This window comes from Coptis chinensis, chromosome 7, assembly GCF_015680905.1.
Source record: "Coptis chinensis isolate HL-2020 chromosome 7, ASM1568090v1, whole genome shotgun sequence".
Taxonomy (NCBI): Eukaryota; Viridiplantae; Streptophyta; class Magnoliopsida; order Ranunculales; family Ranunculaceae; genus Coptis; species Coptis chinensis.
In genome coordinates, this window is record NC_141462.1 from 86,546,528 (window position 1) to 86,570,092 (window position 23,565).

A 23,565-nucleotide genomic window follows, 5' to 3' on the forward strand; every position below is an offset into this window, starting at 1 on the left:
TTTGCCCACATCCACTCAGTGCACATACTTTCTCAGCTCTAAAAGAAGCCAATACCCTCATATGCCAAAAATGAGGGGCATCTCTTAAAGGGCAACTTACATGCCTCAACAATGAAAGCAAAAATAAGCAACAAAACGTTGCATCCCGGTCCATATACACAAAATTAATAAGTAAACAAGATTCAGGGTTGTCGAAAAGAAAGAAAGAAAGAAAGAACAGGATTCTGGGCCCACAATAAGTAACCTCTTTCTATTGTTATCATCTTAGGATAAACATTTCTGACCCAGTTCTGCCTTGTGAATAGTTAGTAAGTCCTTCACCAAAAAAAAAGAAAAAAAAAAAAGAGAGGAGAGATTACAAGTCATTAGGTAGTCATCCAGAAAGATTGAAAAATGAATATAAATACACCAAAATTCCATAGAAGAATCTCAAGGATGACGACGGAACAAATACTAGACAAAATGTTGATGAACACTAATTCAAGTTCCCAACAACCACGGAAAAAAATTGATGACCTGAAAGAATGGCAGCACTACGTCCCAACCGATTATAGCATGCGAGCTACGGTGAGACACAAAAATGAATTCGGCAGAACAATGAATGAAATATCAAGAATTGCGTACGAAATTAATCGGGGACTGCAAGTCTGCTTTATAAATTAAAAAGCATCAAGCGTAAGAATCAGTAAGATAGAAGTCTTCCTTCTGGCATCCTCTTCTCAATTGCACCCGCTCTCTGAGGTGGCCAAACTATATGAGTCACTTTCCCTTGGATTAAACCCAATGGGATCTGCAACAAAAGCAAGTTAACGTCAGACACAAGTTTAATAATTTTTTTCTTTTAATAGTCCATTGTCAGACATAAGTTAAATGCATGTTGTGTATGTAACAAACCCCCCTTTTGCCAAAAAATACAAGCTCCTGATAATATAACCTAGTCACATCCAATTAAAATTTACAAATGCAAACAATTTACTTAGAAAGACAATTTGAAAAGTCCTATGTTACATGGACACTTCATATTCTTAAAAAACATCCGTGTCCAACACACAGGCACGTTATGCAAACTATGTCAAACTACGGGTTTCTTTTGAACCCTAAAAGACTAAGAACATAATCAATTAACATAGTTACAACTCCATGACATGCTACTTTCATAGTAGTTTATTTGCAAGGAGGAGCTTTGTAAGGTCATAAGCCCACAAATTAGTTCTGTAACTTAAAGTAATAGTTTTCCTTTTAATTAATCGTGTCCCCGTGTCCTACTTCAATATAGGTTGCCATGTTGGACACTCCGTATCTGTGTCAGACACCGACATGCAGACCCGCGTCAATGTGACTTATGAAAAATCACTAGGCCAACTAGTAGCAGAATATTGATTTGCTAGTCCACAGAAAGTGATGTCTTCATAGTCACTTAAAAAAAATCTGTCTACTATAATACTTTATAAAACAAAAAAGAAAACAGAAATGAGTAACAGGATGAGCCATGAGCATCCCAGAACTTACTAGCTAATGACCATGCTGGTACAAGACTTAAAAGACTTCTTGACATATGATGGCATTGTACATGTACGCTGGTATTCACATTATTTAGATTACTAATAGTTGTTAAGACTGTTCTTTGGATGCAGTGTGTCCATGTGAAACCCATAAGCATATGACTTAGAGAGAAACAAACCGGGCCAAAAGATCTTGAATCCAGGCTAGAAGAAGAATTGTCCCCCTCGACCCAGCAGTGCCCTTCAGGAATCATCAGTGTGTCATATGCATTAGGCATGTTGATCAAGTCACCTGGCAAGCCAATTATTCTTTTGACCTCTTTCTCCTTATAATTACTTGGTGACCTGTTCGGTTTATAGAACAGTCCAACATAAGAGCGTCAAATAAAAAATAAAAATAAAAAACTACAAACACGTATTCCTCTAATCTTTGGAAATAGAGTATGTTCAGTACTAATTGAGGTGCTGCATGGGTAGCACACGTGGCCATGTATTAGACCAAATGCTAGGTGGACGTTACAATTTTCTGTAGCATGATCATATTTGATATTATGCATCATCTGACTAGCAAAGCCAAAACATTATGCAGATGTAACACCAAAACACTGAAATGGGTAAAATGCACTATTCAAGCAGTTGTGAGCATTGAAACAGTGGCAAATACACTGCGAAACCAACATCTGTTGGCATGCTGTGTGTGTGGAAACAATTTGATGTTCAGGAGAGAATTATTATGCTTTTAGCTTTATAAATGTAATAGTAGACTGTAGATTACCGGAAGACGACGATGTCGCCGTGCGCAAATTTGTACTTCTCCAAACAAAACTTAGTTACCAAAACACGATCATCTGCAACCAAATCATTTATCAGCATACAACAATAGAATGAAACCTTGAGTTATTAAACGTGCTTATTTGAGATTTCTTGATGTTTTAACATCATGGTTCCTTCTTGACCATAACTTTGGCCAACCTAATACAAAGATGGCAACGACGGTTTACCTGTCAATAATCCTAGAAAAGTATTTGGGCTAGGATTAAGTGTAGGATGCATGGACAGGCCTCGCACGGCCTCAAAACTACCATATCGATCTGAAATAGTGAGGCCAATCAATCCACCAGTGAAAACCTTTTTTGTAACATCCCATAGAAACCGACTTCCCATGTCCAAACTTCCACCAAAAAGGTGCTTCTCACGGGAGATATTAGAACATCTGCACAAACCAATCAATCTATGTATAAGATTCTTACATGGATGTACATACATGTCTAAACCCAAACGGTGAACTATATCAAGACAGAATCTAAAACAGGTGACATGTTGACAACCACCTAACCTACCAAAGCAATGGATCAACACGACACGGAGTACAGTAGATATATAGAGCCATACAACCCAACAAACTAAATCATCATTTCTTTACGAATCTAAAAGAGTATATCAGTGTAATACCATAAACTAATACTCATACGACAAGCTACAGAGAATGATATATATTTTTTATTTTTTAGAGAACCTCGTTCCCTCAAACCTTTACTACATTATCTGAAAGATACAAGGGACATATTAGGACTTGGTAAAAGCAACAGCCAAAAGAAGTAAGCAGAACACACATATACCTCCATAAATATCTTGTCCTTGCCCAAAGATCTAATATGCATGTTCTACGAACCGCGGAAACCAATCATAACTCATAGGTAAGATTTTCACCCATTGTCTTCCAAATCATTTAATGTCTTCTTGAAAACCAAGACTCCTACCCCCAAAAAGCAATAACTAGCCTCAAAGAAGATATAGAATCTCACACCAGGGGGATCCTTTTAGTTCCCATAGAGAACAAATTTAGGAAATTGATACAAAGAAATCATTCAACTCCTGTTCACAGTATTTACCTTCCTTAAGAAAATGCTTAACTGTTAACTGATCTTTAAAAAGAATTGTGTATCCATTCTAGAAATCAAACTTATACTACCAACATTGAGTCCCTAGTGGCCCATTTCTAAATCTTTGACCCTTAATTAAACAGTTATGTATCTAAAATTTTCGAATTGACTTTGTTGAGATGAGCAGAACTGACTTGTAAATTGTAATAGCTTGTACCTCAAATTCCACCAAGTCTAATTATTATATGGCAGTTGTACTTCAATGAGCAATAACGCCAAGGGTATTTTACAAAGCATTGAGTTAAGTGCATGGAATGCAGTAATAATCAGACTACCCCGGGTTCAACGATGGTAAACCACTTTAAGAATTTGTACATACAATGCCTCAAACTCTCTAAAACATAGTTCTTAATAAGGGCCTCATTTCTATCGTTGAAAAAAATTTCACAAAATAAGACAATAATAAATATACACAAGAAAACGAAAACAAAACCTGGTATTGGGGAAGTATGAGGCGGCGGCTCCTGGTAGTCTTGGAGAGAGAAATTCAAGTATTCTAGTTCTAGTACCAGCCTGTTTCTGAGTTTGTCTTTACTGGTCAAAGTTTCGGAATAGTTGAAATCTACGAGTCAAAATATCATTCATCCGAGACTGTTACTGAAATTACAAGACTTTTCACAACTTTCCGGTTGAACTAATAAAAGTTTCAAGGCCCGCAATCTGAGTCATCAGCCTTTACGCGTAGACAACAATTGTTTTTTTGAGTATTGACTACTTTATATATACTAGCATGTATTCTGTGCTATGCATCAGTTCGCCAAGTTGTAAAGAACTAAAATGAAAATTGTTAAAAAAACTAAAGAGAAACAATTTTTTGTGAATCTCTCACTAAGAAAAGAGAAACAATTTTCTAAAAATAGGAAAGATAAACAATTCCTATACATAAATTTTAGCTTTTAAATTAAAAAGACTATCATAAAATTATTGAAGAAAGAAGTGGTTCAATTTTAATAGAGATCAGGGAGCCAATTGTAATTAATAAATAGGAGAGATGTAATTTAAATAAACGTAGGGAGGTGGTTCTAAAATCTTAAAATTGATAGATTATAAATCAAGAAATTGGGCTAGAGAGTCTCATTTAAAAAAAAAAAACAACTCTAAAGCCCTATCCATAATTTTTTTGGGTTTTAATACCCCTACATTGTTTTTATTCGCCATAAATGTTTTTTTATAGAAAATCTTTAGAATATAAGCTTTTGACTCGAGACCAGGTGCCACCTGTTATTTTTTAATATAAATTTTTTAATATAAAGATTTTGGGTTTAGTGTCTAGTGGTTTGGAGTTTAGACTTAACGACTAGTGTCAAATGCCTCCACAAAATATTTGAGGCATAATATTTTTAGTTTTTTCATTACCGAAAAGCTAGTGTCTTGTGGGGTGTACTCAACAGATAGCATCCGGGCCACTCATATAGGCACAAATAATTGGTATTGCAACAAAGAAGTTGTGTCCAAGGGCTCTCATTCCTCACAAGACTCATACACTCGATGCACCCTAGATGCCCTCTTTTCATTATATGCATTTTTAAATGTGAAGGCAGGTAGTTATAAGTGAATTTTTTGTGTGAAATTTAATTTTTTGTTTTGTATCCCACTATGTTACTCAGTAGATAGTCGGTTATGTTTGTTTCCAAATGAGGATATTTTCATCTATTCCTGGTAAAGTTGGATAACATGTGGTTAGTTCTATATTCTAGTCAAATTGGGGTATTAAATTCTAAACAAATTTAAGAGGAGTCTTAGGACTACTAAATATTTATAACTAACTCCTCTAGACTAATTTTCTGGATTATAAATACACTGTTCGGTTGAGAAGTGTAGTTCCTACAAACCCGGCTATCATATAATGTATATATATATATATATATATATATATATATATATATATATACGATTAGGCTAGGATGACATACTTAGCGTGACATACTTAGAGTGACATACTACTGTTCACGTCTTTAAAGCCCAGCCCACGAACCAACAAAACACAAAACAGAATTTTTGTTTACAAACCTTCGTCAAACAGTTCAAACTCCAAACTCCAAATTCAAACCGAAACCAAACTCCAAAAACTTCACACTCTAAACTCCAAATTGATCACCCCACTCCGGCATCCCACTCCGACATCTCCCGGCCATCGCAAGCTTGAAGAGGACAAAGTTAGTTACTTCCCTTGTTTTGGTATTTTTCGAAGTTTTGATATAGTAATGGCTATTGTATCAATGTTCACGACATTTGATGATGTAGAGTGTGGAATGTAGTTGAACAATACCGTATATCGATTATGTATGGACTAAAGCTGCTAGAATTTTTCATGCAAAGGTGAAAATTTGCATGAGTTTGGAGATTTTTTGAACAATACCCAAATTGAAAATCAGCTGCTAGAACGCTTTCAATGGGGTAAAAATTTTGATGATTGAGTTTTCAATGGGGTACAATCCCACGTCATCGTATATGAAGCAGCTTTCAATGGGGTAAAAATTTGGAGTTTGGAGTTTTCTAAATGCTTGCTACAGATAATTCGAACTACATTGTTGATTTGTATTTCAAGACGCCCGATTAAGGATCTTGGTGGTCACCGAAGGAGATTTCGATCCTTGGAAGGAGTAGTGGAACATGGGTTGAACTGTTGAAGTAAGACATTCTATGCTTCATGAATTTTTTTTTTTTTGAGCTGTTATAGTGTAGTTTGTTGTTTAATTATATGAAACTTATTGAGAAGTCTCAGTTTTTGTTGTGCTTTTTGTTAATTTGGAAGTTGAACTTCATTGATGTTATTGGAATCGAATAATAAGGAAATCTAAGGAAATGGAGATATTCCATTTGAATGATTAGACATGTAGATTATAAACTTCATAGATGGTCTTTGTTCAAACGCAACTTTGCATTGTACTTGGTCATTTTTTTTTTCAAAGCACAACTGCTGGGAGCCTCAATGTTTGTGTAGAATTGTGCCAATATGTTATCTATGTTTATATGTTGTGTACACATTCCTATTGTATGAATCACCTTTGTTGTTGTTTTGATCCGGGAATGACATTCTTGGGTTATGTATTTTAAAACCTCATTTTATTTATGGTTTGTAATTGAGTTTGAACTAGATGAGACGGGGAGTGTGGGAGGCTCACTTGTTGTATGCAGAAAAAGTTGGAAATCTGTTCAAGTTATTGACTTAGGCCCTCACATATTTTTTTGTTTCACGAATGGGTTAGATACCAAGGTGGAGAAGTCGAGAAAACAATTGAAGGAGAGGAAGAACAGGGCTAAGAAGATCCATGGAGTTAAAAAGGTAACTACTGTAATTTCAAATATGTGGTTGTACAGGACTCCGTGTTTCACCTCCTCGCATAATTCTTATGTCATCTTTTCCCTGCTTTTCGCACACCAACGGGGATGCTGCCAAGGGTGGAAAGAAGAAGTAAAGTGGATGATCAAGATGTGATTATGGCTCTTGTTTTTGTTGCACTTGGTTTCATTTTCTTAAGAGTAGGAAAGAGACAGAATTATAAGTTTTGGTGATTAGAGTCTTATCTGTTAATTTTAAGGTTTTATGATTCTCTCCTTGAGTTTTGTTGGTCGGTACTAATGGATTTTAAATTGCATTTATAGCAACTAATTGAGTGGTTTTGATCATTCATTCTATTCCCCTACTATACATAAATCCAATTAGTCAGGTATTTGCCCTCAGATATCGTGCCTCGATCCAAGCAAGAGAATATATCCACATTGAAAGTTGGTGAATAATGTGCACAACACAACATCTCATAGAACTATTCTTCAGTTTTTGATAGAATCAGAATCCAAAGTAACATAAGTTCAAACCTTTTAAAACCTCTAGGGCTCTAAACAAGTAACAGATAAGGTCAACAAAATAAAAATGACGATCCTCCACACAAACAAAACTGATGTTTCCACTACTCAATCTCAAGCTGTCCCGCTTCTTCAACTTAGCAAGTTCCCCTCGACCGCTCTAGCTTTAAAAATGGACAAATCTCCCAAGAATACTTAAAAATATCCTATTATCAAAGTTTCAAAGAGTACGCTTTAAGCCCCGACCGATAAAACTTCCTTAAGACATAACAAAATAAGCCAAAAACATCCCTAGGCTTGGAACAAAAGAAAGAAAGCTAAGGCCTAAAACATTGATGAAGATCAAAATTTTGCTCAGGACACATTAACAAACCTTGATTTTAGCGACCATGAGCTTGAACCTATCAAAATCATTTAGAGAGGCTCTTCTCTTATGCATAATTAGCTTCCTCGCCCCAGAGCTCTTCTCCCACTTGTTCTTGACATCTAGCAACACATGATAAAACTATTTTCAATAAAATTGGACCACGAACACTAAACCTACGGGGAAAAAAAAAGGGATATGACCGCCACCTCCAAAATCCATGGCCTCAATCGAGACTTCTTTTTGGTACTCTACCAATGTCAATCTTGATATCCGTTAACGAGAGTCTCTTGAAATTCATTTGGCTCCTCACCATATCGGGGAGCATCGACAAGAGCCCGCCAGATTATTACGTATAAAGAAAGTCGGACCAAATGAGATAGGAAAACAAAACTCAAACATAACATGAACAAGTAATCTTCATAACTTTTATCGAAAAAAAAGAAGAGTAATCTTCATTATGTAGAATGGTTAAAACCACAAAGAAAATCTACCAAAGTGGATAGACATCACTATTTAGATACCATAGCAAACAATTTAATAATAATTTTACATTCAACTCCTAAACTCTCATCAAACTTATAACAGCATACATACATTTCCAGGAGTCGGCAATATATGTTACTTGAAATGAATTTACTCAAAAAACATACCCGATTCTGATCAATGAAGTTCAACTTCCAATAACATCAATGAAGTTTAACTTCCAAATTAACAAAAAGCACAACAAAAATACAGACTTCTCAATAAGTTTCATATAATTAAACAACAAACTACACTATAACAACTCAAAAAAAAATAAAAATTCAGGAAGCATAGAATGTCTTACTTCAACAGTTCAACCCATGTTCCACTACTCCTTCCAAAGACGAAATCTCCTTCCCAGCTAACCCTGCATTCTTAATCGGCGTCTTGAAATACAAATCAACAATGTAGTTCGAATTATCTGTAGCAAGCATTTAGAAAACTCCAAACTCCAAATTTTTACCCCATTGAAAGCTGCTTCATATACGATGACGTGGGATTGTACCCCATTGAAAACTCAATCATCAAAATGTTTACCCCATTGAAAGCGTTCTAGCAGCTGATTTTCAATTTGGGTATTGTTCAAAAAATCTCCAAACTCATGCAAATTTTCACCTTTGCATGAAAAATTCTAGCAGCTTTAGTCCATACACTGATATACGGTATTGTTCAACTACAGTCCACACTCTACATCATCAAATGTCGTGAACATTGATACAATAGCCATTACTATATCAAAACTCGAAAAATACCAAAACAAGGGAAGTAACTAACCCGTCCTCTTCAAGCTTATGATGACGGAGATGTCGGAGTGGGATGCCGGAGTGGGGTGATCAATTTGGAGTTTAGAGTGTGAAGTTTTTGGAGTTTGGTTTCGGTTTGAATTTGGAGTTTGGAGTTTGAACTGTTTGACGAAGGTTTGTAAACAAAATTCTGTTTTTAGTTTTGTTGGTTCGTGGGCCGGGCTTTAAGGACGTGAACAGTAGAATGTCACTCTAAGTATGTCACGGTAAGAATGTCATCCTAGCCAAATCAATATATATAATTAAAACCCAACTCAATCAAGGGAACTGGATACCTTTTAAAATGAAATGATTCATCTTAATTCAGCTCATCACGCCCATTCGATTATACCCAATCCAATGTCCGGATCTTGCGCTAATTTCACAAAGCAAATATGAGAGGGTACAATAGTCATTTTATTTTTCTTTCACAAATTAGATTAGAAAATTGGGTAAAACTCCTCTTTCTTCTTCCTCATCCTCTTTCTCTCCTCACTATAGGGACACCCACCACCACGTTTTTCATCATGAAAACTCGCTTTGAAACTCAATGGAACCGGTTAACCCACAATCAAATCTTAAGAATCAAAAGGAAAATATAATTAAAACCCAACTCAATCAAGTTTGAAGAACTCATTTGAAAATTGATTACCTCCCGCCTTTCACGGAACAATAGAATCAAACAGATACAAAAAATCACCAAGATTCTCAACTCAACCATATCTTTAATTCCTTCCAATGGTTTACATAAAAAATGTGTCATAACTATATAAGGTATTTCTTTATCAATGATTCAATGGAAGTCAAAGAATTCACTTCAACAGATAACCGGATAACCCACTTCATATTTATGAGGATAAACTCCAAGGTAAATTAAACCAAGGTAAATTAAACCCATCTCCAAATTGAAGAATTATACACAAATCAATACCCAACTATGAAGTTTTGTGGGCTGTCAAGATGACTTTTGTTAGGAGGAAGAAGAATGGGGTCCCTTTTCGGTTTTTGTGGATCTATTTTTTTGTGAATAGAAAGTCAAATGACCATTGTACCCTCTCTTATTTGGGGTATGAACAATGTTCATACCCCAATATGAGCTATGAACATTCTTAAAACCAAGTTCATACCTATTTAAAGGGGTATGAACAACCAATGTTCATACCTCACTATATAAGCCGCGGTTCGGGGAGTTATACAACACTACATAAATCGCCGGGAAAGTTTATCACCGATGAGCCCCCATTGAATTTACCTTTTCGATCGATCAAAAACCGTGTTCAATCAGGTTGAAGTCAACAAAGTCAATCAAAGTCAATCATACCGTATGTTGTTAAAATTGATTAAGATTAGTGGAGTGGTCAATTGGGATTTTTGAACAATTGAACTGATGAGTTATTTGATTTGAAAAGCATTCCTGTTTTTCTTGTAGAAAATTTTGATAGGGGAAAATATTGATTTTTCATATAACAAAAATTTTGCCAAAAGAAATTATATGGGGAGTACTTTGACTACTTTCCGTCGAAAAATGTCCGCTTTCATGAGAAAATTTTCTCGAGCAATCAAATCACGATATTGTAGACTTAAATCTACAAATTATATCATTGGAGGAAATTTGAAGTGTTACACCACCATGATCAAACACAACAATAGTAAGAGAGTGGAAATAAATTAGCATTCTTCTAATTCACACAGACACACACACATACCCCCATAAATAATGATTGGGAGGTGTTTATGACGTACTTGTGAGAATGTTTGCGCAGCTCGATGAAATCATAAATCCAAGGAAGTAGACGAAATTGAAACTGTATTAACCACCAAACTTTAACAGAAAAACATGCTGGCACATCGCGTATGCTAATTTGGAAAACAAAACAATATATATTCTGATCCGCTGGTTGAGCTTTAGTTGTCTATAAAATGTCACAATTCAGATGATGGGCCGCTCATTCTTGGCTCGAGCAAGTTCATTTGTGCTGTAATATGGGCCGAGTCTGAACATGCTGAAATTTGACTTCCCGACAAAGTATTAGTGAACTTCGAGCTACTCGAGGTTCTACTCGTTTCTAGCTCCCTCAAGCTTGTTTCATGTTGCAATTTGAGCTGAGCTTAAATAACTTTTTTTTTTATGGGAATTAAGAAAAAGCAATGTTTGATTAAGAAAATCTAGCCATTTCTTGGTTTGTATTTTGTTACCTGTTTTGTGTAGCTTCAAGTATTTGATCAAGGTGTGTTAGTGTATACATTGAAAGCTTTGTAAACTTAAAGCTTTGTTATCAGCAATGTAAAAAATAATTCAATGCTATGCTATTGTTTATATGGGTTCATTCATTATTGTTGTATTTGAATGCCAATTGGATACAAAAACAGTTCTTTGTGGACTATGAACAATTTGTGGACTATGAACAAAGAATGTTCATAGCTCATGACTATGAACAATCAATGTTCATAGTCCAATTGTTCATAGTCATTAGAATTCCCTTCCTCAAGAACTTATGGAACTATCTTTCTATTTCGGTGCCTTTGATGCCATGCATGTCCATGCTTCCCATTGTTTAATTTGATCTGCGTAATGATGCATGACCACGAGTCCACGACGTCTGTGATGCTTGTGATCCTTGTGATGCCATGAAGGATGACCCTGCTTCTCAATATTTGGTCTGCGAATTGATGAATGACCATGGTGACCAGTAGTAACTTTGCTTGTCCGGGGATGATGTTGATGAACTTGTAGTCTGCTTAACAATTGAGTTAGTGCGGTCATCTTGTTAGATTGGGCGGTAATGATGCCAGTTATTGATGGGTTTCGTGACAAAACAATTTCATAACCATCATAATATGATTCCATCCCCTCTGCCACTACTTGCCATACCATGCCACCTCCAAATATTCCCTCACTTCTAGCATCATTATAGATGTTGTTATAAATGGCGGTTAAGAATAAATTCCTCACACTTAAAGTGTATCCTGGATTTTTATTTGATTTTCCAAATTCAGCAAAAATCATTGGTTTTCTTATTGTCATCTTTGAGTCTGTCCAATGGCTTGACATCCACCTTTGCAAGAACGCAAGCTGCGAGTCATCGTTTTCTCCAGGCAACCTGTAGAAATATAAAAATGCAGTAGAGTTAGTGCCTCATGCCCATTATGACGGGATTGTGACTACTATATATATCAAAGCAGACGGTGCAAATCAACGTACCACTGATCACCCCTTGTTTAAGGTTTGCTTCACTTGATCATAATGAGTATCCTCTTTTTTTTTCCCCCACTTTGTATTAGTTCAACTTCTTATATTCTAAGTTTGTACTTGTGTTTTTTGTTTTGTTTTGTAGTTAGCTCCTTTGGGGATCAGAACAATGGAGGTAAGAAACTAAGTTAAAGAGTTCGGTGTTTTTGCTTTTTAAGTTTAATGTACTCAGAAGGTAAGTTTTGTCAATTTTTTAGTGGTAAGAAAGAAACTCAAAAGGTTTGGAGATTTTCTGTAAAAGCTGGATGCCTAAAAGGGGTGTTAGAATTAAGGGTGTTGTTTGTTTCTGCCATGGGTATGGTGATACATGCACATTTTTCTTTGAAGGTGCGTAAATTTTTATTGTTTTTCTGTAAGTGTACTTTTAATTGATAAAGCTTGTAATGGAGAATTTATATATGATATGTGGGCATTAGTGCTTCAGGGATTGCCAAGATAATTGCGTTGTCTGGATATGCAATTTATGCTATTGATCATCCTGGTTTTGGCCTATCTGAAGGGTTACATGGTTACATACCAAGCTTTGATGAATTAGATTAAAGGTTTGTACTCTTTTTCAGTCTGCTAACATTAAACTTCAGTTCATCATATAGTTTTTATTGCCTTTTATGTTTTTTTTTTTTTTATCTATCTAAAATTCTGAAGCTCAAGCACTACAAGAGCTAATTATTTATTTCCAAGTAATGCATGTAGTGGAAAACACATGAACTAAAGAGGGTCTCTTGTAATTTAGCACATTATTATCTTCTAGTTTTATTGTGCTAAGTAATTTAGCACATTATGAACACGTTGTTAGTGATATTTTTTTTTTTGTTAAATCATGAAACGATTTTTTTTTTCTCAAGAAATCAAAGGAGCCTTTAGAGTGAGGGTGAAAAGAGTTTTTGATTTTTGGCGAGCACGAACGTAATGAAATGATAAGGGGCCTACATGACGTCATCTTTTAAATGTCTATCATCTGGAAATTTTGTACCGTTAGATTAAGATAATCCAAGAGTCCAAAAATTGAGTTAAACTTGAGTCAAATAAAATTGAGTCCTAGGAACCGGACCCTTGTTTTTATCACAATTGGACTATGAACAATGATTGTTCATAGTCCATACTGTACAATGAACAATTTATGTTCATAGTCATGAGCAATGAACAATTTATGTTCATAGTCATGAGCAATGAACATTCTTTGTTCATATCATTAATTTATATTTACAATGATTGTTCATAGCCATGAGCTATAAACATTCTTTGTTCATATCATTCAAAAAATGAGTTGGTGCAATATTGTCAGCATGCGCCTATATCCCAGGCACTATAAGAGGGCAGGCGCCTATTTAGGTTTAGGGGTGCGCCTATATCCCGCATTAATTATAAGAGGGCGGGCTATTTGGGTTTAGGGGCTGAGCCTATATCCCAAGCACTATAAGAGGGCGGCCTATTTGGGTTTTACTTTTCAGTTGTTATTTTCGGTGAGTAGATTGTGGGCTTTGTGACTATGAACAATTGGACTATGAACATTGATTGTTCATAGTCATGAGCTATGAACATTCTTTGTTCATAGTCCACAAATTGTTCATAGTCCACAAAGAACTGTTTATGCATCCAATTGGCATTCAAATACAACAATAATGAATGAACCCATATAAACAATAGCATAGCATTGAATTATTTTTTACATTGTTGATAACAAAGCTTTAAGTTTACAAAGCTTTCAATGTATACACTAACACACCTTGATCAAATACTTGAAGCTACACAAAACAGGTAACAAAATACAAACCAAGAAATGGCTAGATTTTCTTAATCAAACATTGCTTTTTCTTAATTCCCATAAAAAAAAAAAGTTATTTAAGCTCAGCTCAAATTGCAACATGAAACAAGCTTGAGGGAGCTAGAAACGAGTAGAACCTCGAGTAGCTCGAACTTCACTAATCCAGCAACAACCCAGTTAGCACTAATCTTTGCAGTCCTGCACCAGAGTGAACAGCAAAAAAGGAATAAGCTGCCTGCAAGTCTTCAAAACATGAACACAAGGAACGGTATTCATGACTGAATATCCAATTCGACTATGCTAATTAAGAATAAATTTCAAGATAGTGATGGATATATATGAATTACAACTTGGGGAGCAAAACGAGATTATATTTAATCTATTAGTTATTTTTTGTCAAATTCACAGAGTTATGTAATTTACCGCTGAACAGTTTTTGCATTATGTTCTGTTTTGATATAATTTAAGCATGGATGTTAATATGTGATAGTGTGCTGGCGATACGTTCACCCGAAGTAATTTTCTTGTATATAATACTGATGTCAAGATTGACTGATTAGCAACTACCATCTAAATGACCACTTTCTTCATACTAGCTAAGGACATGAATCGAAGCAAAAGGAATGTTGATTAGCTTGAAAAAAGTGCATATAGATAGAAACGTATGTGTATTTACAAGAATATACGCAAGCAAATATTGCAATATAGAAAATGAAGAAACAATATATATTAGCTAAGCAAACCGGATACCTCATCGTCGTCATCGTCTTCGGCTTTCTTGAGTCGTGTGCTACCTCCCTCTTTACTGATATGCAGTTTCATTGGTCCAAAAGGAGTGTCAACATCAATATTTCCCTTCATTGAATAACCTGTTCCTCTTCCCCTTATCATTTCCCACATGGCTGATCCAAAGTCCTTTGGCCTAAAAGAAATTGGAATCTCAATAAGACCTTGACCTTTCTTATCAATTTTTGCTGATTTGGAAAGACTGGCAGTCCCTATGCTCACATCTGCTAACCATACCTCATACTCCAGTGCATTCAATCCCAAGTCAAAATCGTTCTTGTTGTCCAATTTCAAGTGAAGAGTTGCGCTTGTTTCTTCAAAAGAGAATTGATCAAACTTAATTTTCTCCAAGTCTATATCACGTTAGTTAGGCACATGTATCTCTCCTGTTTTCTCCAGAGAATTGCGATGAGTTTCTCGATCTGTAGTGGTGGTGGGTTTCTCATTCTTGAGTGGTGGTGGCTCTCTCTGGTCATTTCTCTGTAGTGGTAGTGGATTTCATTTTCGTTGTTCAGGGGGAGGAAGCCACTTCGTCATCTTCACTGTTCACTGTTGGTGAGGAGAGAGACAGCGAGAAAAGAAGAGGTTTGTGCGTTTTTTTTGGATTTATTCAATAAGAAAGTTAAATGACTAGTTTACCCCCGTTCTATTCTTTAGTTGTTTGGGGTGTGTGATCTGTCCATTGGATTAGATGTAATCGAACGGACATGACGAGATGGCAAGATAAGCTGTCAAGGTAGCCAGCCCCTATATATATATATATATATAGGTTTGCTTCAATGCACAGGCATTCCAATGCATTCCAATGTGCACTAATCTCACCCCCATATCTGATTTTTGTTGGGAAATCCATGATTCAATACAAATTTGTTAACCGGATAAGCTGGTTTGAGAAAAAACAAATACATGAAATACCAAATTTACCCAAAAACTAATCCACCCTAATAACCATCGTGGAAATTGGAAAGGGAAATAATACTTCGCTATTTACTTCGGGCTGGTTCGAAAAAAAAAAGTAAAACAGTTAGCGCCAAACTCTCATACTTTTTTCGGGTTCATCTCCACTAAACTGAGTTCATCTCCATTGTTTCCCTTTCTCACTATCTTCCAAGAGAAATTCTCTTCATTTCAAACTCTGGATTGGGCATCTCTCAAATACTCCTTCAGTACTCCTTCAGGTTTGGTTATGAGTATTTATAAAAATCTAAGATCTGAAGTTTAAGCTGTAGGGTATAATTTAAATTCTAGCAAAAAGGTTTTCAGGTTTCATGCTTGATTCTGTTTTTGGTGAAAGTTGTTTCTCATCCTGTCTGAATAAAAGAAATTTGAACACTATTGATTTTTATACAGAAGCGAGAATAGCCATGCGCTGCAACTTTATATTATTCTTTACATATTTCTTTTTAAACTGTTTTCTTGTTTTGGTTAAATCCCATTATCGTTTGACTTGATTTGGAACAGTCATATTGGATACTGAACGATGTTGGTATTATCCATCCTGTCCATTACAGATATTGAAGGCTCTGTTTGAAATTGTTTTATTTGAGGATTGTGGCAACCAATGGAGTCTTAGCAGACCAATGCTGAGCTTGATACTCATCAGTGAACAGGTAAAACTGTAAAACTGTGGAATCTTTGCAGTCCTTTTCTTTTCTACTTTGGAACTTGAAATTATCATAAAATAAATAATAATAATAATAATAATAATAATAATAATAATAATAATGATAAATGATTTCACTAATAAAGATAATGATTTTATTATCACTAGTTCACTACTACTATACCATGATTATTATAATTATACATTATTACTACCATTATTATGGTACTTTACTGTTTAACAAGTAGCACCTGGTCGTTGTATCCTGGCATTATGTGGTTTGTGGGATACTGCATTCGGTTTTTTTGGTTTGGGGGGGAGGGGGTTGGTTAGTCTCCCTACAAATGAGGGATATACGGTGTATCAAAAATAGAAAAAACACACTTACCTTGGGCAGAGACTAATTTTATTTAGTGTTGTTTTTATCTTAATTTCTTATTTGTTTTTTATTCTTGCCAATCTATTACTCGAAAAAAAAGCTGATGTTGCCAAGTCTTTGGTACAAAAGTGAGTAGTCAAATACTGCTTGACAACCTGGATCACTCTTGGTAACTTTAATGTCGTTAACATACACCTGTGACTCTGTAATGTTGCAATATCTTCCTCAACTCTTTTGAAGAAAACTGTGTGACCAACCTTACATCTACTGATTCCATGAAATATAGTATGACACTGTCAAGTACGAAGGGTAGTTGCCTTTTTGATGTGATAAACTAGTGACCTTATAAGTCATTCTTTCTTGCGGCAAAATTCTGTGGCCTGTGTATGAACAATCTCTATGCGTGGCGTCGACACCGTACATTTTAACATCCAATTTGTGAGGAGCAAAGCCGTGTGCAGCTGCCAAAGCTAATTGGAATAGAATTTAATCTAGCTAGATTTAGTTTCTTGGCGATCCATACCATGCATTTTATATTCTCTGGGATCTAGCCCGACCTTCTATTAATCACGTTTTATATCCTTTGGTTACTATTATGACTTTCTATCAATTAATGTCCCCTAATCGCGAAGAATTTTTATTCTTGAAACAACCAACTTAACTGCCCTCAGAAGTGCCAAACTATTTAATAGCATAATGTTTTTGCATAGGGATTGTACTAGATGCACTGGTTGTCTGGAGATCACATACACAACATAGTCTTCACCTAAAAGTGTACCAGTTAAACATTACGCTCTCAACAATCCTGTGTATATTCTATAATAGTTAAGTTGTTTGAAGTTTGATTAGTTTCACATTTGTTAAAAACTTAGCAGTTGATCGATCTTCTGTTCTTTCTTATTACTTGATCACCTTCACCTACTTTGATACTACTACTGGTGCTGGTGTAGTTAAGAAAATAGTAGTAGTATTGCTGACCTGCAGATTGAAACCTAGCTTAGAGTAGTAGTAGTAGTGCTAGTATTACTGTTTTGGTGTGTGTCGGTGTTTAAAACTAATTGATTACGGTCTAGCTAAGATTAATGTAAATGTTGCTATGTATTTTTGAGTGTTCTGATTGTACATGATACTGGATGCAGGTCCTTTGTTCTACAAGGGTTGGTATCATTTTTTTTTCTACCAATACAACCCAAATGCAGCAGTATGGGGCTTACATTGTATGGGGTCACTCGTGATCGAAAGACCTGATCGAGTGGTGGTGATGTGATAGTGTGTGTAGTTTGGTGTGGTAGTATGAACTGGTGTGCATTGAGTGGATGGGTGTTGGTTTTGTCATTGGTTCCAGGTGCTGCTGATGCTGCCAAGTGTTGTTACTGGCATGCGGGGTTATAGATGATACTGATGTGGTCACTTTTGTTATTGTTTTTGTGTTTGGTTGCATTTGCTACAAGCCTTCAGCCACTCACGCCAAAAGGATTGGTGAAAAAGGTGAAGGAAAAAGAGGTTTAGAATGTCATTGTATTTTGTCTTCTGATGTGCTGCAAGTCGCAAGTATAATCGGGTCATGTTATCGTACATGGGATAGAGCATAAGATGAAATTAGCACAGCCTAGACTAGCTTTGATGGCGGTGGTAAGACTCAAAATGATCATCAAGTTTTCTTCATCGTATCGCAATTAAAGGATTTGATTGGGTAGAATATTGAACATGCACATAGCAGAAAACATGAGAGAAGAAAAGGCTCAATCAGTCAGTTGTTCAAGCAGCTTCTGAATTCTTTGGTAGCCTTTGAAATTTGATCAGTGTGTCATTAGCCCATCTGATTTCACTCCCTAAGACAAGCTAAGTTAAAAGTCCAAGTGATCTTTTGTCACTGAGGTTAATTACGAGGAAAGCACATTCTGAACTTCTGATTCACTTGCGTCTTTTAGTTTCGCTACTGCATTTCAGTAATTCATACCCGAATTTTTCTATCAGAATTCACACAGGCCAGGTGATAGGAACACTCACAGGAGGTCTCAGGATTACAACCAACTATGTGGCTGAAACAGTTGATGGCCGAATGAGTACGTTTCTACGAATGGGCAATGATGTGGGTTTTAAAGACTGGCAAAAAATACATCACACTCTATTACTTCCAGGTGAATCACATTACTTTGTGACTTTGGAGGGGATATCCGTCCCAAGGAGTGCCTCCAAATTGATCCAGGTGCTTTTGCACGCATAATCGGATCACAACGGTGGTTGTCTTCTCGATACTGGATCCCCGTGGACAGCAATTCATTGAAAAGAATATGACATTGTGAAATCTGCAATGCAAGCACACTTCTCGGCTTTTCATTTGGAGCAAGTACCTGGAATGTTTGATTTATGTTACCTAAACCGAAATCAGCAAAGACTTCCATATCCGTGTATGACATTCCATTTTCATGGGGCAGATTTAGAACTTGGTCCTACCCAATTATTCCTGCGAACTCTAGACGGATTCTGCTTCATAGTTGGTTTCCATGATCATGAATTTTTTTCTGTTCTCATTGGAAGTTATATGCAGACCCGCATGTGGGGGTTATGTTACTGCTGCAAGGTGTTGTAGGTGGTATTTTGTGTATTAGGTGATAGTGTGTTGTGTGGTGCAGGTGGTGTGTGCTGGTGTTTGTTGCAGGTGGTGCAGTATGTGTGTGGTGTGTGACTATGTGGGCTGCTGATGTGCATGAGTACACATTTCCAGTCAACAGTTCATATGTGAGAATCATAAACATTGGATCGTCGTGTCTCAGATCTGACATTCATTCAAGGATCCACATCAATGTGCATTTTGGAATTTATTGTTCTTGAGAAGGGAGATGGAGTTAGTTTACCAATCAGAAATAATTGTAATGTGAAAATAGTTTACTAATCAAGCGTTAGGTAGAACAAAGTGAGGAAAATTGTCATTCTTTCTATGGTAAATATATCATTCAGTGGATACTTAAGATGGGCTTGATATGTTAGCAACAGGACTCGCAACAGAAATCTTGCAATTCTTTTCTTTTGCAGATTAATAGTCCGTTTCCAATATCCTTTAGCTTCTATGCAAACAGACCAACTTAATCAGTTCAACTAGTCTTTAGGAAAGGCAGAGTCATCGAAAAGAATATGACATTGTGAAATCTGCAATGACATCAGATTCACCCGGGAATTAAAAGAATAGGGAGCAGCGCATGGAGGAACCAGCAGCTTGTACCATTCTTACATTCTTAGGAATAGGAGGCGTGGTGTTGGACAAGATCGATAATGTTTCTAATATTAAGATAAATATAGTTTACTTAGGACAGTACAAATAAGGTTATGTTTTGGGGAATCCATTATCCGGTATAGGGAATCAGCTCATATGAGCTGATTAACAGGACACACTGCGAGGAGCACTCAAATGAGATGATTAACACAACATATTATAAAAAAAAATACAAAAGAATCTCAACATTCTTTGACAAAAGTGTTGTATATGCACTGGCAACATATAACAAGAGACATTACTGATCCACAGTGGGAGAGCTTGGTATAATACAAATGAAACTTAAAACATTTTTGACATAAACTTATATTTCAAGTGCATTCAAAGCTTCTGTAAACTCTTTTCACACACAACCCTCCCACTGTATCCCTTGGCCAAAATCAATAGCACTCAAATCCCTCCCATTGCAGTTTATCTTTTTATTAACTTGACTTCTGAAATCCTTTCGGGGCAGCGCATAGATCTGAAACCACTAAATCTGGTAGATGCAGTGAGACCCATCTGTTGTTCTGAAGTTATATGCCGTTGAACTAACCCGTGAACTAAATTTTGGGATAACATTTGAACGTCACAGAGTAGTAACCACATGTCCACAGCAAGAAGCTAGGTGAGATTCCCAGATGAATTGCTCAAGATGACTTTGCCATCAGCTCTGGAAATCCATGATTCCAACAGCTCAGATAATCCGAAAGTAATAGCTTTATGCGATGCCTAGAAGCTTTGCTGCTTGTCAGCGGCACAACTTATTCCTTAAGCTTTGCCAGATGTTGCTTTGCTTACTACTGCAAAATTATAAAGTTCAGTCCAAAGTCACACATCAGATAGAATTAGAGAACAAGAGAACAAGAGAATAAGAATAAACTTAACCGGCCACAACAAGCAGCATGGATTTGTCTTCATCTGCAATGGAGCTTTAGTTTGCTCTTGCAGCACCAGGATTACGGCCAAATTGTATGATCATTGGTTTGCCTTTGAACACATATCCGTTCATTAGGTTCTGCATTACTCGAGGACAAGAGGAAATAAAAGATAATAAATACATGAACACAAAGAAGTTTCCGAATAATAAGACTAAGAATGCTTTGATTGTAAACAAAAGAGTGAAATTTATAATGGAAAACACTCTCATGATTTGCATAATAAAAATCAGACAGGGGCACTTAGGCAGTTGGTTTTTACAGGCAGACATTCGTATTTTTCATGGGGATAAATCAGTATGCGATTAGCAGACAACACCAGGTCAATTGGCAGAGCCTGTACATTCCTGTTCTTTTTCAAAAACCAAACAGTACACAGAAGCAGAAAGACCCAACCAAACGTCAAAAAATAAAAAAAAAATCACACGGTTGAAAAAACCAACCAATTTGTCGCCTTCTCCACATGTGAGTCCATAAGTTCAATAGCTCATTGGTGCGTAATGGCTTAACAAGATAATCAGCTGCTCCAAGTTTCAAGCACTTCACAACAACAGAAACCTTATCTTGAGCAGACATCACTGAGCGATTCAAAAGGATAAGAAAAGTGAGAATCAGTTCACATACATGCAAAGATAGAACATACAATATCAAATTGAACTTACTGATGATAGGAATCCGCGTAACTGTTAAAATCGTGCATAATGTACTTTAACAGCTTTAAGCCTTTGGTTACCGGAAGGTCAACTTCGACAAGTATATACTAGAGAAAAGATTAAGAGATGAGGAATCCTCTCAAAAGAAAGAGTTTATAGAAAAGCTTGTATAATAATAAAACCATGGGAAGAGGAGACCACCATAAGAGTAATTGAGAAAAATATCAAGAAACAAAAACTTTGAGTGACTTCTCTTTCTCCAAAATACTTGCCTCCGTTTTCAGAGCAAAAGACCCATGGACAAACAATAACCAAAGTTGAATGCAAACAGACAAATGGCTTACCAACAAGAATTGATGCCATGCAAATAGTGACCAATATAAATATGCAATGAGATTGTTAAGAATTCTAATGGCAAGGGCAAAGCGTCTCATTAGCCACCCTTATCTCAATTACATAAATCCTATAGTGCCATTCTACAAGCCCAGTCGGAGAGATACTAAGAGATAAAGTTAGCCAATATGATCTTGGCTTTCACGACAAAAGCCAAACTCATTGTACAGGTAATAAGATAACAAATCCAAAAGCAAAATTCCAAGACTGTAGCTCAGTTCACTACTTTGTTCAAAAATCTAAATCCAAATAAAGGATAAAGTATGTACATCATAAGGTTATTACCCTTAAGGTTATTCTTCATAAGGTTATTACCCTACAGGAGAAAGTATGTACATCATACATTCAGAAGGGAAGTCGAACGACCGCTACTTCAAAAGGATAATAAACATTTCCAATAGAATATATCTAGAATACTATAGTCCATACTACGTCTTGGTTGGCAATACTAATCACGTTACTTAGATTAATTTCATAAATGCAACATCCTAGGACCTACATCCTTTCACTAAATCAACTACAAAGATTCTGTAACATAAACCCCTGCAATGTTGGTGAAACCGTGAGACAAAGATGGGTATTCTTTTGACTTAAAAACATACCACTGGATTCGTATTGCCTTGATGTAGAGGAAGCTCCAAATTCCTCCAACTGTCTTTGGCTCTCATCAACAAGTGTATTCTCCATATCGACTTTTTCTGTCTAACAAACAGTAAAAGGGGAATAGTTCAAACAGTTAACATGAGCTTTCAAAAACAAACTCCATTTCCAGTTGATAGAAAACTAATTATAGCAAAGAACTCTACGTTGCCCTTCAAGTCAGTATTTAAGGCATAATCTTAAAGGTATTCATCAATCGAAGATGATCAATGAAAAAAATTAAGTAATCTACATTGCAACAGATATGAAAAGAAGCAGGATGGAGAAACAAACAAACAGTTGACTGTTGATGGTTGATGTCTCCAATTGGGAGGGGAGATAATAAATGGAGCGGAAATAGAGAATGTGGAGATCCATTGGAAAGTGGAGGGGGGAAACATGGTGATCGTGGGTTTGGACGTGGTGTGTGAGTGTGTGACCGTGTGGGGATCGTGTGTTTGGACGTGGTGTGTGGGGAAGCCGGGAAGATATCATCGAAAATGTGGCCAACGGGGAAAATCCACAGGGCCCAATTTTTACATATCTGCCGATATCCCCCACACACACACACACACCCTAAATATATCAGTCAATATCGATATTTCAGAGATTCCATCTTTTTTAAATAGTTAAAATTTTGATATATATCATTATATTGCTGATATATTGTCGATATATAACGATATATGTCAGAATTATCTGTCAACAGTCAATATAATCGGTCAAACAGTCAACAAGTCAATCGATATATATCAAATATATCGGATATATTGCTGATATATATCGATCTAAGTCAATCGATATACATTATTTCCATATCGTGTACTCATATTCCGATATATTGATATATCGAACGATATTTTCGACCTTTGTTGAAGAGAAAAATAACTCAATAACGTTTTTATTTTACAATTTTTGGTTTATGAGGGAAGTAAAATCAGCTTATGTGTTTGCTTAATAACCCCAAATAGATATGAACAATG

General features: G+C 36.0%; 1 protein-coding gene and 4 long non-coding RNA genes across 6 annotated transcripts; 2 read left to right on the plus strand and 3 right to left on the minus strand.

Moving 5' to 3' along the window:
- Window positions 1-222: 222 nt before the first annotated feature.
- On the minus strand, window positions 223-4,038 carry LOC147489614 (uncharacterized). 2 transcript variants are annotated; one of them, XM_086570966.1, is made up of 5 exons: window positions 3,879-4,038; window positions 2,504-2,715; window positions 2,278-2,350; window positions 1,682-1,847; window positions 223-790 (listed from the first exon to the last, which is right to left on the minus strand). In XM_086570966.1, the coding sequence occupies exons 2-5, from the start codon at window positions 2,664-2,666 to the stop codon at window positions 683-685; spliced, it is 510 nt and encodes a 169-aa protein (XP_086427092.1). In that variant the 5' UTR covers window positions 2,667-2,715; window positions 3,879-4,038; the 3' UTR covers window positions 223-682. The 2 variants fall into 2 exon arrangements, with proteins under 2 accessions (XP_086427092.1, XP_086427093.1); XM_086570967.1 differs by lacking the exon at window positions 3,879-4,038 and adding an exon at window positions 3,122-3,862.
- A 6,698-nt stretch (window positions 4,039-10,736) lies between these two features.
- LOC147489615 (uncharacterized) lies at window positions 10,737-12,672 on the plus strand. The gene is made up of 3 exons (XR_015201669.1): window positions 10,737-12,147; window positions 12,259-12,288; window positions 12,371-12,672. It is a non-coding gene; the product is annotated as an uncharacterized LOC147489615 (long non-coding RNA).
- Window positions 12,673-13,796: 1,124 nt separating this feature from the next.
- LOC147489616 (uncharacterized) lies at window positions 13,797-15,168 on the minus strand. The gene is made up of 2 exons (XR_015203092.1): window positions 14,689-15,168; window positions 13,797-14,136 (listed from the first exon to the last, which is right to left on the minus strand). It is a non-coding gene; the product is annotated as an uncharacterized LOC147489616 (long non-coding RNA).
- A 550-nt stretch (window positions 15,169-15,718) lies between these two features.
- Window positions 15,719-19,680, plus strand: LOC147489617 (uncharacterized). The gene is made up of 3 exons (XR_015203062.1): window positions 15,719-15,902; window positions 16,236-16,334; window positions 17,846-19,680. It is a non-coding gene; the product is annotated as an uncharacterized LOC147489617 (long non-coding RNA).
- Window positions 19,681-20,121: 441 nt separating this feature from the next.
- LOC147489618 (uncharacterized) lies at window positions 20,122-23,135 on the minus strand. The gene is made up of 5 exons (XR_015203028.1): window positions 22,546-23,135; window positions 21,560-21,657; window positions 21,341-21,475; window positions 20,848-20,977; window positions 20,122-20,762 (listed from the first exon to the last, which is right to left on the minus strand). It is a non-coding gene; the product is annotated as an uncharacterized LOC147489618 (long non-coding RNA).
- Between the last annotated feature and the right edge of the window lie 430 nt (window positions 23,136-23,565).